The sequence below is a fragment of the Chelonia mydas genome, chromosome 1, assembly GCF_015237465.2.
Source record: "Chelonia mydas isolate rCheMyd1 chromosome 1, rCheMyd1.pri.v2, whole genome shotgun sequence".
Classification (NCBI taxonomy): Eukaryota; Metazoa; Chordata; order Testudines; family Cheloniidae; genus Chelonia; species Chelonia mydas.
Genome location: NC_057849.1, coordinates 115,649,926 through 115,666,391, shown reverse-complemented (window position 1 = coordinate 115,666,391; position 16,466 = coordinate 115,649,926). Strand labels below are relative to the sequence as shown.

Genomic DNA, 16,466 nt, shown 5'->3' with positions numbered 1-16,466 from the left:
CCATTCCATAGTTCCTGTTGACTTTCTTTGGCATTGTGGTTTCAGGTAGGTCTTTAACATTATTGATGACAGAGCTATGAGAAACAGAGAAGAACAAAAACCAAGCAGGCAGGTACATTCCATGTTAGGATTTCTTATATATTTACTCAAATAAGCCAAACAGTTAAATACATCAGAACTTTAAATAATAAATAAATAAATAAATAAATAAATACTTTAACACAGTTCTGCAGCTAGTATTTACAGAAAAAAACCCTTTCATTTCACAGAAAAATAAAACGTTTTTCTTAAATCTATATTATGCATACAGGTAAGTACAATAAATCCCTTGTAAACAATTCTTATAAGTCTGTTTGGATTTCCCTCAAACAAACACTAGTGCAACTCTGCTGTGCATCACAGGTGCGAATAATAAATTTCTGTCCATCTTTCAGAGTAACAAGTGCTTCCTTTCCAACTGGAAGATTTAGTTTAACTGAACTTTTAGTTGCTTTGTCTTCCAACATGACCTGGATGAGCTGCAAATAAAACATGGAAGTGTAATTATCACCACTGTGGAGAGTGATCCTCCTGCTATTGAATAAAATGTCTTTTTTGTTTCAAGGGCCTGCTCCTGCAAACACTCATGTTTAGAAGAAGGATGATCCAGTGATCTGAGCACTAGCCTAGGGTATGGGAGACCTAGGAGTGAGTCCCTGCTCTGCCACAGCCTTCCTATGTGACCCTGAGCAAGTCACCTAGCCTCTCTGTGCCTCAGTTCCCCCATCTGTAAAATGGGGATAATAGTATTTTCCTGACTCACAGGTGTATTGTAAGGATAGCTACAATATAGACAGTGAAGTGCTCTGAGCTGTCCTAATGCAAAGCACTGTATAAGAATTAGGTATTATTATGCCTGTGAATAACTTTGTGCACATGATTAGTGTTGTTGAATTCAGTGAGATTATTCATATGCATAGATGCTTTCAGGATTGTGCCCCCGAATTTTTTACTTTTTCATTTAATTAAGTCTCCTCATAGCATGGGATATGTTTCTTAGAATCACCAGACTAGCCTTCAATATAATAATATATAATCGTACATACCCTGCCATATCCCCTCTCAATCTTCTCTTTTTCAAAATGAATAACCCCGGTCCTTTCAATCTTTGCTCCTGTGGCGTACGTCGTTAGGGTGAAATCTTGGTCTCGTTAAAGTCAATAGGATTCTTGCCACTGACTTCTTTGGGGCCAGGTCAACCTTGCCTCTAATCATTTTAATTAACATATTTATATCTTTTTTAATAGAGTATTTGAGATGAGGACACACCATTGATTTCTATAATGCAGTTAACTATTTCCTTATTTTTTCTATCCATTTAACAAATCAAAGCATTTGATTTGCTTATTTGCCATTGTTGTCCATTGAGGTTATAAGATACCTAGGTCTCTTTCCTGTGATTTACAGTGTACTGTATGTAATGTAGGTGTAGAACTGACTACGGCTCTGCAGATAAACCTACTGCAGGTGTGCACCTGGATGGGATTTTAATTTGGTAACAGGTAAACAGAGGAAGCACAGAGTGTGCAGGCTGGGGTTTTATGGATGAATGAACATTACTCAGGCTGAGGGAAAGACAGTGCAAGCTCTGTAATAAGCACCTTGATATTTACCCATTTTCCAGATGATTATTATTAATGATGATGTTTATGTATTCAGAACTATGCTGTGACCTTCAAAATAGCAAGTAAAAACATGGTCCCTGTGCCAAAAATTGTAGTCTACATTCAACATGAAGCAGCAAGTGAGGGTCACAAACAGATAGAGATGGGAGGGAAGAGGAAGGACAAGGGTGATAATAATATTACAGTTACTCAGTAAGACATAGACACCAAATGATGGTTCTGATTCAAGGGTTTTTATTTAGGGGTATTATTCCTACTCCTTCCTCTCACTTCTTGCAGGCTTCACAGAAGAACTGTGTTTTCAACAGTGACTTCAAGAAGATGAGGGTGGAAGTGTGACAAATAGGTTTTCCAAGCATAGCAGGCTGCTTGGAAGAAAGCATGGAGACGCCTGTGAGAGAAGAAGATGAAGAGTATGGAGACTGTTGTTGGCAGAGCAGAAGGGGAAGAAGGAAAAGGCAGAAGGAGACCAGTTCAGAGATATTTGCAGAGGCTGCATAAGGTAGGGGTTTGTGTGCAAAGGAAAGAAATTTACCCTCGATATACAGAGGGACAGGAAACCAGTCAAGTGACCCACAGAGGGGGTGATATGGTTGAAGGGATGAGTGAGGAAGGTGATTTTGGCAGCAGCACTTTGGACAGACAGGAGGGATGGAGAAGTTTCGTGTTAGAAACCCAAGAGGAGGCATTTGCAATAGCTGAGGTGGGAGAAGACAAGGTTTATGTCAAGAAATCTGGCTGTCCCAGAGACACGAGGTGCCAGCATCACCCACCACTATGTGACTCCCCACTACCAGCTGACTTCTTATGACCTTCTTGGACTGGAGCTCCAAAAGCCCCAGCTCCCTTCTAGTTTCTGCAACAATCGCAGTAGTGAACACAGCACCAGCAGCACCTTTACAGACCCTGTTTTTCGTGGTCCAGTGATATCAAAACCTGCATTCTAAAGTGATTTATTTTTTGAGGGAGTAGTAGAGTTGGGGTGACGAGAGAGGGTTGAGGGGGGTATGTGAAAGTAGGAGCACGGGGAGAAGGCAGGAAAATGGAGAGTAGAGTGGTTTAGGGGAAAGGCGTAGGGAAGGAGAAGGACAAAGTGGAGGGAGAAGGTAAGGATCGGGAGGTTGAAGGTGGGAAGCATAATGGGGCTGGGCAGATGAGTGGGGTTGCATAACACCACTGGCTGCTAGTAGAGATGGGATACTGGGTTGTGTGGTGTTCTGCTGAAGCTGATAGAATGCAGGTTCTGATGTCACTTTGAGGCCACGCCCATGCTCACTTGTGGCACTGAATGTGCTGACCTAAAGAAGCAGTGGCCCTGACCCCAATCCAGTACCTTTCCACTCTTGTCACTGAAGACGTGGGTAAGGTGATAAATCTTGGTAGATAAGGTTGGCAGCAAAGGAACTGGAGTGACAGTCAGGGTACAACTCCTTATAATATAACATTAGGTCTGAATCTTAGTTCAATTAACATGTGTCCAGTTCCATTGGCTGCTGCTTTCTAGAAAGATTTAAGATGTATGCTGCCAGTATATGAAGAAGAAATCTGAAAACTCCTACATATGTTCAATATTATTTATATTACTCTTAGATGTTCAATACACATCCACACGTCATCATCTCTTGCAGTTGGTTTTTGAAAATTAATTCTATTTTATTGTTAAACAAATGTATTGTTAGTTTTACCTTGTTGCCTGTGGCTGAGTCTACCAGACAGCTCAGTACCCTGAGAATAATGCTGTTTAGATTAACATCACTCTGATTCTGTGTCAGAGTTACCCGAGTTGGCTCTGGGGCTCTGGCTTGAAACTGCTCAGCAGAAAAACTGTCCCAAAGGCGAGCAGGTTCATGAACTAGCTGGGTAGGTGAATCATTTTGCTGCACTTCTGAGAGAGTTCCATCTCCTTCCTCTTCTATATGGGATTGGAGAATGTGAATAACATATTCCAAAAGTAGCAAATTAAACAAATGCCAGGATCCTAGGTTTAAACAACAACAAAAATCACTTGCAACGTCATCACTTTTAGAGTTTCATATAAACACTCTACCTAACCAGGTACATCTTCCTTTGTAAACCACATGGTGTCATTATATTAATAGGATATGGAGCATAATACTCACCGAACAAGAAATCTTGAACTATGTGTGCCTGCTCACCAACATGCAGGCAAAATATGCACTAAATACAGATTTTAAACATGGACTAAAGGGGATCCCCCTTTTTTTAACAATATGGGACAGTGTGGTTGTCCATCTTTCTTGTTTTGCAAGGGTTAACAACTTCCCACCATCCATGTTGCCTTGCTCACACTGATTAATAATTCCAGCCCTCCCCAAACAAAAAATCTTATTGACTGCATATAGTTTGAGGCTCAATCAATGTAACTGTATGAGTGAAGCTGAAAAGCCTAACTTGGAGCCTGTGCCAAAGCCCATTGAAGCCCATGGAAAGACCCTCATTGATTTAATTGGACTGTAAACTCCACTCAGCAAAGACCAAGTCTTCTTCTCTGTCTTGTTCCACACCAAGCACATTGTTGGCACTAAACAAGCAATTATGAATAATCTTAACAAGGAATGAACACTTTACATGGGCATAAACTAGGAAGGATCTTCAGTCAAGGGTCTGTGCCTAGGAACTTGTTAATTTTTAAATGAAAAACTGCCTCTGCTCTTATCAGATTATGCTCTAGGAACAAAAAATGTAGGCCTCACTTACAGGACAGAGGACATTATCCTGGGAAGCAATGACTCTGAAAAACTTGGGGGTCATGGTGGATAATCAGCTGAACTTCAGCTCTCAGTGCAATACTGTGGCCAAAAGGGCTAATGTGATCCTTGGATGTATAAACAGGGGAATATCAAGGAGGAGTCGGGATGTTATATTACCTCTGTATTTGGCACTGGTGCAACTGCTACTGGAATAGTGTGTCCACTTTTGATGTCCCCACTTCAAGAAGGATGTTAAAAAATTGGAGCATTCACAGAAGGGCCACAAGAATGATTACAGGATTGGAAAACATGCCTTATTGTGAGACTCAAGGAGCTCAATCTATTTAGCTTAACAAACAGAAGGTTAAAAGGTGATTAGATCACAGTCTAGAGGTACCTATGTGGGAAACAGAAATCTGATAATAGAGGGCTCTTTTATCTAGCAGGCAAAGGTATAACAAAATCCAGTGACTGGAAGTTGAAGCTACACAAATTCAGACTAGAAAAAAGGCGCAAATTTTTAAGTGAGTGTAATTAACCACTGGAACAATTTACCAAGTGTTGTGGTGGATTCTCCATGACTGGAAATTTCTAAATCAAGATTGGATGTTTTTCTAAAAGATATACTCTAGTTCAATCACACCTATTCGACTCGAAGCAGAAATTAATTCATGGAAGTGTGTGGCGATGTGTTATGCAGATAGTCAGACTGGGTGATTACAGTACTCCCTTCTGACCTTAAAAAAATAAATCTATGAATAAGGCATTTTTTCTTCTTTGAGATGGTCTCTGCATATTTCCACTTGTAGAAGTATAGTTGTCGGTGCAATCCCCAGGAGGATGGGCTAAGGAGTTTTAATTAAACAAGAATTGCAGAATTGCCCTCCTGAAGCAAATATCAGATCTGGATAGCAAGTCAAGAGAATAGTTAAAGACCTCTCAGTGCATCTCTTCTTCATCTTGCCCTTATGCTTGAAGGCAGCTGAAACCAGACCTTGAAGTGTCCTGAAAGTAAGGGCCTGCTGCAGGTTTAGGAGTCAATGCCAATGAGAGATTGGCACTGACTTTTCTGACACAAAGGGGACAAGGATCTGGGCCTATGTCCATTGCAGCATGGAGCATGAAAAAAGCTCTTACTTACCAAAACTGTCTGTATGGCACAGTGTCATAGCCTTGCTTATTGCAGTTAAGAGGAAGTTCCATCTCAGTTGGAAGTTAGCTGCTAATTTTCTAAACTCTTCTTTATTCTTGCTTGGCTGTAAATAGACAATGACCTGACTCATGATAAGGTCAAATAAAGAATGTACATGTAGTACTGAAGACTTCACAAGCAATTTGTATACAGAAATAAAAACAATACAAGCAGTCTGAGATCCTCTGAGGGAAGATGCTATAGAAGTTCAAAGTACTATTATTACTTTTTAAAAAATCACAACAGGAACTAATAGGGAATAATTAATTAACAGGGAGTACAGCTTCCCCTGATCCTTCCAAGGAGAAAAAAAAGTAAATAACTCCATTTAAATTTACATGATTATCCCATCTAGCCCAAGCTACCAGCACCACTGCAGCTACTGATAATTCTGATCTACCACTGGAGGAAATATTGAAAGGCTGGTGAGGCAAGGGAAGAAGTATGCACAGTATTAAGATAAAAAGAAAAGGAGTACTTGTAGCACCTTAGCGACTAACAAATTTCTTTAAGCATAAGCTTTCGTGAGCTACAGCTCACTTCATCGGATGCATGCAATAGAAAATACAGTGGGGAGATTTTATATACACAGAGAACATGAAACAATGTGTGTTACCATATACACTGTAACGAGAGTGATCAGGTAAGGTGAGCTATTACCCCCGGGGGGGGGGGGAGGGAAGGGGAGGGGAGGGGACGGGATGGGACAACAACAACAAAAAACCTTTTATAGTGATAATCAAGGTGGGCCATTTCCAGCAGTTGACAAGAATGTGTGAGGAACAGTAGTGGGGGAAATAAACATGGGGAAATAGTTTTACTTTGTGTCGTGACACATCCACTTCCAGTCAAGCCTAAGTTAATTGTGTCCAGTTTGCAATTAATTCCAATTCAGCAGTCTCTCGTTGGAGTCTGTTTTTGAAGTTTTTTTGTTGAAGAATTGCCACTTTTAGGTCTGTAATCGAGTGACCAAAGAGACTGAAGTGTTCTCCGACTGGTTTTTGAATGTTATAATTCTTGACGACTGATTTGTGTCCATTTATTCTTTTACGTAGAGACTGTCCAGTTTGGCCAATGTACATGGCAGAGGGGCATTGCTGGCACATGATGGCATATATCACATTGGTAGATGTGCAGGTGAACGAGCCTCTGATAATGTGGCTGATGTGATCAGGCTTATGATGGTGTCCCCTGAACAGATATGTGGGCACAGTTGGCAACGGGCTTTGTTGCAAGGATAAGTTCCAGGGTTAGTGTTTTTGTTGTGTGGTGTGTGAAACCAGTATTAAGTATAGTTACATCTATTTCCATAGGCACAGCTATTTCAGTAGGAAAAACCATTTTTCTACCAGCTTCTCAGATTTTAGCGTCTCCTAAATTATGAAGCATAGTTTTCAGTCTTATCTGCCTTTTCTTACAGGTTTTAGGTTATAAAGGAAGGTAATGTGTCATGGATATGAAGTTAGACCAGATACTTGCATTCCCAGCTGTGTGATTATACAGGATGCATGCAAAGATGAAATCTGTGTCTGACAAATGCTTTCTTCTTTACATAATTTATGTAATCTTGATAATGTAGTCTGAATATTGGTATGCAATACCTCTGCTGCAAACTACTGACAAGCAGGATAACAACTGACTTTACTGTAACATGAAAGACAAACATATGATAAATGGTGTGATTTTGCCAGAAGCTGGGAATGGGCAACGGGATGGATCACTTGATGATTACCTGTTCCTTTCATTCCCTCTGGGGCACCTGGCGTTGGCCACTGTCGGAAGACAGGCTACTGGGCTAGATGGACCTTTGGTCTGACCCAGTAGGGCTGTTCTTATGTTCTTATGGGTTTTTTTTCTTTTTTAAATAATGAGTTAATTCTGTACCTGAATGACAAAAGCCTGAAGATTTGAAGACATACAGTTCAGGAAAACCCTGACATCTGTGGAAGTATCCAGCAAGGAAATCAAGTTATTCAAGCCTATAAAATATAAAAGGAATATGCATTGCTTGCAGCATTTGGTTTACACTTCTCTTTAGCAGTAATATAAAAAAAAAACAAAACATTAAACTGCTCATAACATATAATTAATACATTTTGGACCAGATTTTGACACCCCCATTAATGCTGGGAGGCACCTAACTCTGAAATTAATTCCATTCTATTCAGGATCATGTCCTTTTCCATCACTGTAATACATGACTACTCACCATAAGTAAAGGTGGCAGATTCTGGCCCTCTAAGAATAGAGGTTATTTCAGTGAAAGGAGAATGGAGGGACTGAGTTTGTAAACACTATCAGATTAATAATTTGAGTTTTCACTTGATTCACAAAGCGGTCTTTTTCACCTGCTGATGTGGAGACAATTGCTTTCAAATGATAAAAGGAGTTTCTGAAAATTTTGCTGAGAAACTAAAAATTTAGCCACCATTGCCCAAACTCAGTTCAGATGTGGCAAAAGCAAAATGTTTGAAAATTAACACACTAAGCCAAATGCTATACTGTGATCTACACCAAAGTCAATATTATTCTGTAACAAAAGTAAAGTTATTTTGGGTTTACACCGGTACAACTCAGAGTAGAATTTGTCCCCGTGTTTTCTTTCAAGAAGGTTCAAGGACAATCAATAAATCCACTTCTGTAAAAATAAAGTACTCACTAATTCTAGTAGCAATAATACTTTGCATTTATAAAGTGTTTTAGATTTTTAAAGCATTATATAAGCATAATCTACTTAGTTCTCACAACTACTCTGTGAATTAGGAAAAAGAATCACAGAGAGATGAAATGTCCAAATTCACATAGTAAGTCAGGGACAGAACCAGGAACAAAACTCAAGATTTTCTTTTCCAGTCATATGTTCAGTCCAGTAGACCAAGTTGCCCATCTCTCACTAATAAATTTAAATGGCAGCCCATTAATCTAAGAATTAAACTTATCATTATAGTCCTATCATTATTCATTATAATGACAAATGTACTATGTCATTGCTCCATATAAACATTGCATTTTGTTGTTTATAAATGACATAGTAGAAAGACACAGATTGCAAGGTCAATAACCTTTGTCCTGTTCATTGTACAATATTTAAATCTGTCCATTTGAAAATCATGTAGTGTGATTTGGTTAATAACACAGGATCATGCAAAATGTAATTCTCCATCCTTTTTTATTAAAAACAACAATAAAACAGATATACTCATTTGTCAACCTTTCGCTCAAAGTACATTGTTATAATGACATAAAAATGCGGCTGCTGCTACAGAAAGCTTTAAGACAGAACCGTAACTGAAAGCTTATCATTCTTATCCTTTAATGCTTAGAGGATAACGTTATATGCACCAATCTCAATTTTACTGGACCTGTTCCAATAAGTAGTGTTATAGCAAGACTACGCTTCCAATTAGAAAAGATCATGAATAAACAAACACGGGGAAATGCTAAAGCTTAAATAACATGTGAGCCAAGTGCTTCAATGAATGGAAAAGATATAAAAATATTACATTTGAGTTCCATGTCACTTTCCATTTCGTCCATATTTCTAAACTTCTTTTGCAAGGGGTTTCCAGGAATGTCCACAATTCCCTGGTTGATGATGGCATTCAAGTCTGATTTTAAAATAGTGACTCTGCTGCTGTTGTTCAAGACTATTCTCATTGTCTATAGATAAAGGGAAAAAAAGGAAATACCTTTAATTCTGTTAAACCCTTCTCTGTCAAAAAGTACCTCTTGTTCAGTGTTAAGTAAGGATGACATTACACAAACAGTCTAGTCCCCAAAGGACTAATTAGGCACATTTCAAGTTGTCCTCACAGAATGTTCAGTGATTGATGATTTACTTCTCAACTATATTCTGTATTCTTGAGCAAGGTGGAGCAGACAATATTGAGCAACATAAAATAAACTGGCCTGATGAATTTTCAGTATGCGAGCCTGTTGCTCTTGTTGGATCATATTAAAGTAGTTCTGTATTAAAATCACAAATGAGTTTGATTCCCCATAGTTTAAATTCCAGGGTATTACTAATTAAGAGGTCTCTTGGTTTTTGGTACTGTTTCTCTCCCGAAACTTGCAAGCTGCTAATTGTGTTAGTACATTCTAAGACAGAGTCTGTTCTCAAAGCAATTCTTTGTAACAACAACTACTCGCACAGAGAGAGACTCAAAGCAATACTCTGTAACAACAGAAACAGCACCCAGAGACTCCCCGCCCTTTTGTTGTATTCATCTCTCTTCGTTAACAATTGTGATTAAAATAGAGATAGAGGATGTATGTGGATGGATGCTTGGTGTGGATAATAACTGAATGATCGGGGAGGTGCCAGCCTAAGAATCCAGTGTCCATAGGCTGAAGAAGGCGTCAAGTGGAAATAACCAGAGGACCCCCGGAGGGCAGACTGGCTGGAATCCACTCAACAGTCTCAAGAATGGGAGAACCAAAGAACAAGATAACATCTGGCAGCACGGAGCCGTGAGGAATGTGCCATCTGCTGATTGATTCAGCAACAGCATGATGAAAGCAATTCCCATAGATTAGCATAGGAAGAAATTCCTATAAAAATGGACTCCAGAAAGTGAGAACTTTGGGGTCTGATTCTGCAAACCAACTTCCAGGAGCATCAGATGAGCATCTGACAAGGCCCTGCTCCCTCCTCATGTCCAGGCCACCTGGCCAGTGGCTTGGCATGAGCAACTCTAAGGCTGGTAACTATGATAACAACCTTGCAGAACCTGTGTGTGTGTGTTTGTATGAATGAATGTGTGAATAAATATGAAATTGAATGGAATGTTATAGTTATAACTAACTGCTTACTATCATTCTTTCTGTATTCACAATAAATGTGGCATTTTGCCTTTTCCCCTTTAATAAGATCCTGCTGGTTTTTATTTTATTGGTATAACACTCTTATATCAAAGAATATTGTAGTCTTATAAAGACTGAAGAATAAAAAGGTGTATCAGGACTAACTTTTCCTCAATGGCAATGGACATTGATGTGTGTGTCTCAATTAAATTCACAGGCAATGTTTCACATCCTGCTCAGAAAATGTAACAGCCCTATCTCTGAGATCTGAAATGTAAAATTGGTTGAATTATTTGTTAAAATAATATTAGTTGACACTGAATACCTTTTCTTTGTTTGTGAATCATTTGTGAAGTGATTCTGATTTATTCAGTGTATTCCTCATTCACACCTATTCCCCCAATACTTTCAGCAATTAATTTTCAGCTTGTAGATTGTTTATGAACTGTTCACTTCACCTATTTACTATTCATAGGTTGTGACTGGTTACCTTTATCACACAGTATTATTTTGGCTTCCCTAATGAAACTTTTAAAATGGGAAAATAATGAAGAGAAAATAATAGATGATGAATAATGCACCTCTGGTATGGACTTCCAGATGAATAATCATTTGTGCTAAAATTCAGAAAACTTTCAGGATTCACAAACATTTTCACAAAAACCCAGCAATCAACTGGATATTTGTGAATAATGAATGACAGCACAAATAGCAGTGGAGTGCAATAGGCTCATTTATTTGCAAATATAATTCTAACCTGGTTTTTTTCATTATTTACCCCATCTGACTGCAATATCAGTAACATTCCAGTCCTCATTCATTTTAGTTTAATGCAGTTCATCTTGCAAAACAGTTTTTGGGCAGGATTAAATATTACCCCCTTCTTCTCCCTGTTTTACTGGGAGTTTCCAGGCTCACAGGAAACAACAAACTAGAAACACCTGACTTACAAAACACCCCGGCCTTTTTCTGTTATCAGGAAATAAGAAGACCCCAGGCTTCTAACAGCAGCTGCTAAAACCAAGAGAATGTGACTCTGAACATTAGTGACAAAATATGGGTGTGGCATCCTCAGTATGACACCCAGTTCCATATTTCCATTTCTTTAGACCTCATTGGTGCAGTGCAGCAATTTATTGTGCTGGGCTATGAGTGAGGACTTGCTGACTAAAAACCAACCCTCACAACACCTAGATAATGCTTACAGAACATAAGAAGCAATCAGAGGAAATGGCAGAAGTTATATCCACACTCCTCTTTGAAGGGGTATGCCCAGGACCGTCCCTAGCTATTCTGTGGCCCTACGCAGCCCCCCATGGGGGCTGCGGGGGGCCTCTTCAGGGGGGCTGGCCCCAGGCCTCTGCGAGGGCGGGGGGGAGGTGCAGGCCCCAGGCCGCCACGGGAGGGGGCGGGGCTGGCTTGGGGGACAGGGAGAACCACCCCCCAGCACTCACCAGCAGCACGGCCAAGTCACTGCACTTTCCGCCACCGATGAGTGCAGCCCTGGCCCTGCTGCAGAGCTCAGGAGAGTGGGGGCAGGGGCAGGAAGAGGCGGGGCTGGGGTGGGGTGGGGGCGGAGGGGTGGGGGCCTGGGGAAGAGCCGGAGCAGGGGCTGGAGCAGCACACAGCTGCGCGGGGCACCAGGAAATTTGGTGCCCCAAATTTCCTGGTGCCCTACGCAGCTGCGTACTTTGCGTATGGGTAAGGATGGCCCTGGGTATGCTCATTTTATTACATCCCCAATTATTTCTGGGTGTCCCACCATCAGCAGATGTCAAGTGTGCTTCTTATCATCTGCACATGGCAGAGAGGTTACATCATTCTCTTTCAGATGCTGATCTTGCCAAGGTTGCCCACGCTTTGTCACCAGGTGGTTAGATTATTGCAAAGCACTCTGTGTGGAGCTATGTGTTTATACCATTCAGAAATTGCAGTTGACGCAGAATGCAGCAACACAGTCATTCAATGGTGTTTCTCATTCGGAGCATAGTGACCTGCACTGGCTGCCAATTTATTTCTGCGTAAAGTTCAAGGTGTACTTTGAGTGTAGGAGGGTTTGCTTTTGACCTATAAAAGCTCCATGTGGTTTGGGTTCTATCTACCTGAGTGACCAGCTAATTCCCTGTGAGATACCTTCTTATGATTATTTGAGGTGTTCAGGCTATCAGTCCTGTAGCATAACCAGGAAGGGGCTGAAGGCCCAATGAGGGATCTAGCAGAACGATCCAATGAAGGATCCTTGACAGGCATTTGCCTCCTGCCTTGGTTCACCAGAAGCTATCAAATCTGGACATGAAATAGTCTCTAATGGAAGCTGTAATAGAGGCTATCTTGATGAAGGAAGGTTTTCTGAAAGTTTGTTTTAAAGACTTATTTCATATTTCACTTGTTCAAATATGTGTTTTTAAAAATACATTCCCATTTACACTAACGCCTCTGTATACTGCTCTGGTAGTTTAAAGGGGCCTTACACATGTGAGTGGTAGAAAGGGCTCTTAGTGTAAATAAGAATCAGGCCATAATATATTTAGGGTATAAGGGCAACTTACAGTTGCACAGATTCTAGATGATGCTAGATGGAACCTAAAGCTGCCAGAGACTGCCACTGGAGAATTCCCCTGGCATAGGGTAAATTTCATCTGGAATAAAGCTCACTGGTGTAAGTTAAAGCTGACCCCCAGTAACTTTAATTTGTGCTGAGAAGGGGCAGCTGAGTATCAGAGAACTGAAAGCAGTTCCCTGACAGCAGAACTAAAACACAGTGACAAAACAAGCCTAGTAAATCTACATAAACACATTTTGAATTAATGGGTGTCATAGGCACCTTGAGTCTTGCAGGTTGTTCTCTAAGGTGCATAAGAAATAGTGATGAGGGCTGTGAGAGCCTGACCTTATGAAGTATTCAGCACTCTTAAGGCATGCTGCAGTCAATGGGAGTTGAGGATGCTTGTCCCCTCACAGGGCAGGCCCGGTGTGTGTGTGGAAGGGGGCAATTTGGTTTTTAAAAAATGTATGATCTATTTTTAGCTTTTTAAATTGTGTCTTTTTTATTTTGCTAATGCTGTGGTTTTCAATAAACTAAATGAAAGGCCTCCCCTCTGCCTCACCTTGCTCAGGGGTGAAGAGGAGGGTAGTAATTACCACTAGTATTTTGGCTCACCTTTGTTGGTCTGCATATTGGAGGGGTGGAGCCAACACACCCTTTTCCTCCTCCTCCCTGCCCACTCCTTGCATATCTGCTCAGGGTAGAGTAAGCAAATGTGCAGTACTCTTTATCCCTGCACATCTAGACCCAAGGTAAAAGTAGCTCATGCAAAGGAGGGGAGAGGAGTGCAGCTCACCTCGCAATCTAGCCATAAATAAATAAAATTTTGTTATAAAATATACAACATACTAGTTATGGGGTTAGAAAGCCAGCTCCTTGCTGAAGTTTTTCTGGTCATTTTATTTAGGAAGAATAGCACTGCTGGGCCAACAAGGAGTTGGAGACCCACACTGTCATTGATCTTATATTTCCTGTTTTAGACCATGATCATCCCTCCCATGACAAAACCCATAGAAGGTGACCCCAAGGAGGAAAGCTGTGTGAAAGCAAGCTTGCAGAGATCCTTGCTGATTGTCCTATTGGGGATGGAGTGGTGAGGATGGCCTACCCCAGCGGAAAAGGGCACAGGATTGTCTCCACACCTGACTGATTCCCCAGGGATCTGTGCAAAGGCCTTGTGTCTCTGAAACAGCTTGAACTCTCCTCCTCAGCTCCCTGCTAGTGTGGCTTCATTACAGCTGTGGTATCGGCGTGGATCCTGACTTTATTTGAGAGGCTTCTGCAGGATCCAGAGTGGTAAACAGTGCAAAAGAGTGCTCTCCGTGTGTGGACCTAGGAGGCATGATTTGACCCCCAATCATGGCTTGTAGCAATACACAAACATAAAGAAATGTTTTGTTGTTATATTACAAAAAGAGTGTGTAAAACAGTTAACCAAAACCTAGGTCAGGCTTATTACATGTGAGGTGTTCAAGCCTTGTGCTTTATGGGTTCTGGTTTTAAAAAGTACATAAAACATACCTTTGCCATATTAGAAAGATACGTCTTTCTTCTTAGTCTTTTTACAAACACAGTAACTTCTGTTAAGGAGGAAGAGGCAGGTGTTTGTTATCATTGGCATTTTAAATTCTAAAGCACATTAATGAAGACAGATATTATAATTTAGAAAATGGGCCCCTGAGGGAACAATGTGAAAGGCTGAGGGCTTAATCCTGCAAGCTATTTAGTGCCTTGACTTCAAAAACAGTTGAAGTACTCAGTATCTTGTAGGATTCAGCCCTATCATTCTAAAGCTTGCAGTTAGCAGACAATAGCTGCACTGATTAAAACTTATTCCTAAAATTAATAGACTCATGACAAAGAGGAGAAAACCCCCAAGATTTCCCACCCACTATACTTTTTCTTTTTTACTTGCAGCCGTATGCTGTTATATTACAATTTAAGATCAATTAAAGCAACAACAATTATAAACGTTTTCAATTTTGATTTAAAAACCGAAACCTTCGTCTTCCTGATTCCACAGTCCATTATCCTTAGATAATGACTAAGAGCTGATATTTTATTTGTTTCCAGTAGCACTCACAATGTGCTAGACACTGAAACACTTGGAAAGCATTGTCCCTGCCCTGGGATCTTAAGGATAAAATATTGTTTATGTGTTATCCTTAGGTGCAGGGAGATCCAGTGTAACTATAAAATAAGTTACAGAAGTTTCCAGATGGACAATCTTTTCTCTGATTAGTATCCATGACCTTCTGGGGTTTATGCAGGCCAGAAGGCTATGTTTATTTCTGAATAAGGCCCAATATAATATATTACCCACAAAAGACTATGTTAAAAGAACATTATTAAGGTTGCAAAGTCAAACACTCAAACGTTATGTAAGGCCAGCATTAAGATTGCCTTTGAAACCTTAATTTCACCCCCTTGTGCCTATGCATTACGATACAGTCTTTAATTAGATGATCACACACTAGTTTTTCCACTGGACCCCTGCCTCATTCACTGTGCAGGATGGATGGTGCTCAGTTAATGAGCAGATAGTCAATATTCTGTGGTTGTACAGCATCTAGCACCATGAGGTCCTGGTCCATGACTGGGGCCTAAGTGCTATGATAACACAGATAGTCATTATAATCCTCATTTTACAGATGGGAACTGATGCACTTAGAGACATTATGGTAAAAAATATCCACTAATTTTGGGTGCCCAATTTGAGACACATAGGTCCTGATTTTTCTGAGTTCTTAGTGTTATATAGGACTTTATATATTCAAGCTCCCATTGACTTTAGTTACAGCTGTCAGTGCTTAGCACAAATCAGGCCCCAGGGTCTCAAGGTGGGCACTCAGAAAGGGAGAAACAGTCAGTTAGTGACCACTGACAGACAGGGCAATTGCCTGCAATATCTTTGGCAGACCATATTGTATTAAGTGTATGAATGATTTATGTATCATTGTGGGCCAGGGACTGAATGCACCCCATGGGGGGAGAGTTACCACAGTTTGTCCAGAAAGTGAAAATAGTAGGGGAGAATTAAGGCAAATCTCTCAAATTATAACACCTCCAAAGAGGTACCTCTCCTGGGGAGGCTCACATATTTTGCTTCAAACTGGGTTCTCCAGAGACCAATAGACAAAGAAAGGACTTTGGGATAAACAGCCTGAGCTTAAACTGACTCAGGGCCATGGTTCTGTTCCTGATCTAAAGATGAAATGAACTTGTAACCAAAGGGGAAAGCCAGCTGTGGGGTTTGAAAGACTGACACCTACCAAACCCCTGTGTTGGAGTTGGGGGTGATGTCTGATAAACTTTTTAGCATGCGTGTAGTTTCTTTTATTGTTTTTATATTCTTTCTTGCTTGCTTTTACCTTAAGAATACATGTGCTTGCTTAGAAGGAGCTGTGTGGTAACTTGTAACTGCTGTCAATACACTGGTCATAGCCCTCAGAGAGAAAGCACAGCACAGGCACTGTCTTTCAGGCAGACTGGCTTGGCTGGGGATGTCACAGTGTAGATCAGGAAGCAGTGCAGCCTAAAAAACCCCTGTC

General features: G+C 40.6%; 1 protein-coding gene across 5 annotated transcripts in view; it reads right to left on the bottom strand.

The window, feature by feature from the left end:
* Window positions 1–133: 133 nt before the first annotated feature.
* RFX8 (regulatory factor X8) overlaps window positions 134–16,466 on the bottom strand; it is a 47,926-nt gene continuing 31,593 nt past the window's right edge. For all 5 annotated transcript variants that reach the window (XM_043536846.1, XM_027831130.3, XM_043536836.1 and 2 more), the window contains 6 exons: window positions 14,437–14,495; window positions 9,071–9,227; window positions 7,452–7,546; window positions 5,517–5,631; window positions 3,350–3,642; window positions 134–518 (listed from right to left, as the gene is read on the bottom strand). In XM_043536846.1, coding sequence (XP_043392781.1) covers window positions 342–518; window positions 3,350–3,642; window positions 5,517–5,631; window positions 7,452–7,546; window positions 9,071–9,227; window positions 14,437–14,495 — 896 coding nt within the window. In that variant the 3' untranslated portion in view covers window positions 134–341. The remainder of the gene's footprint in view (window positions 519–3,349; window positions 3,643–5,516; window positions 5,632–7,451; window positions 7,547–9,070; window positions 9,228–14,436; window positions 14,496–16,466) is intronic.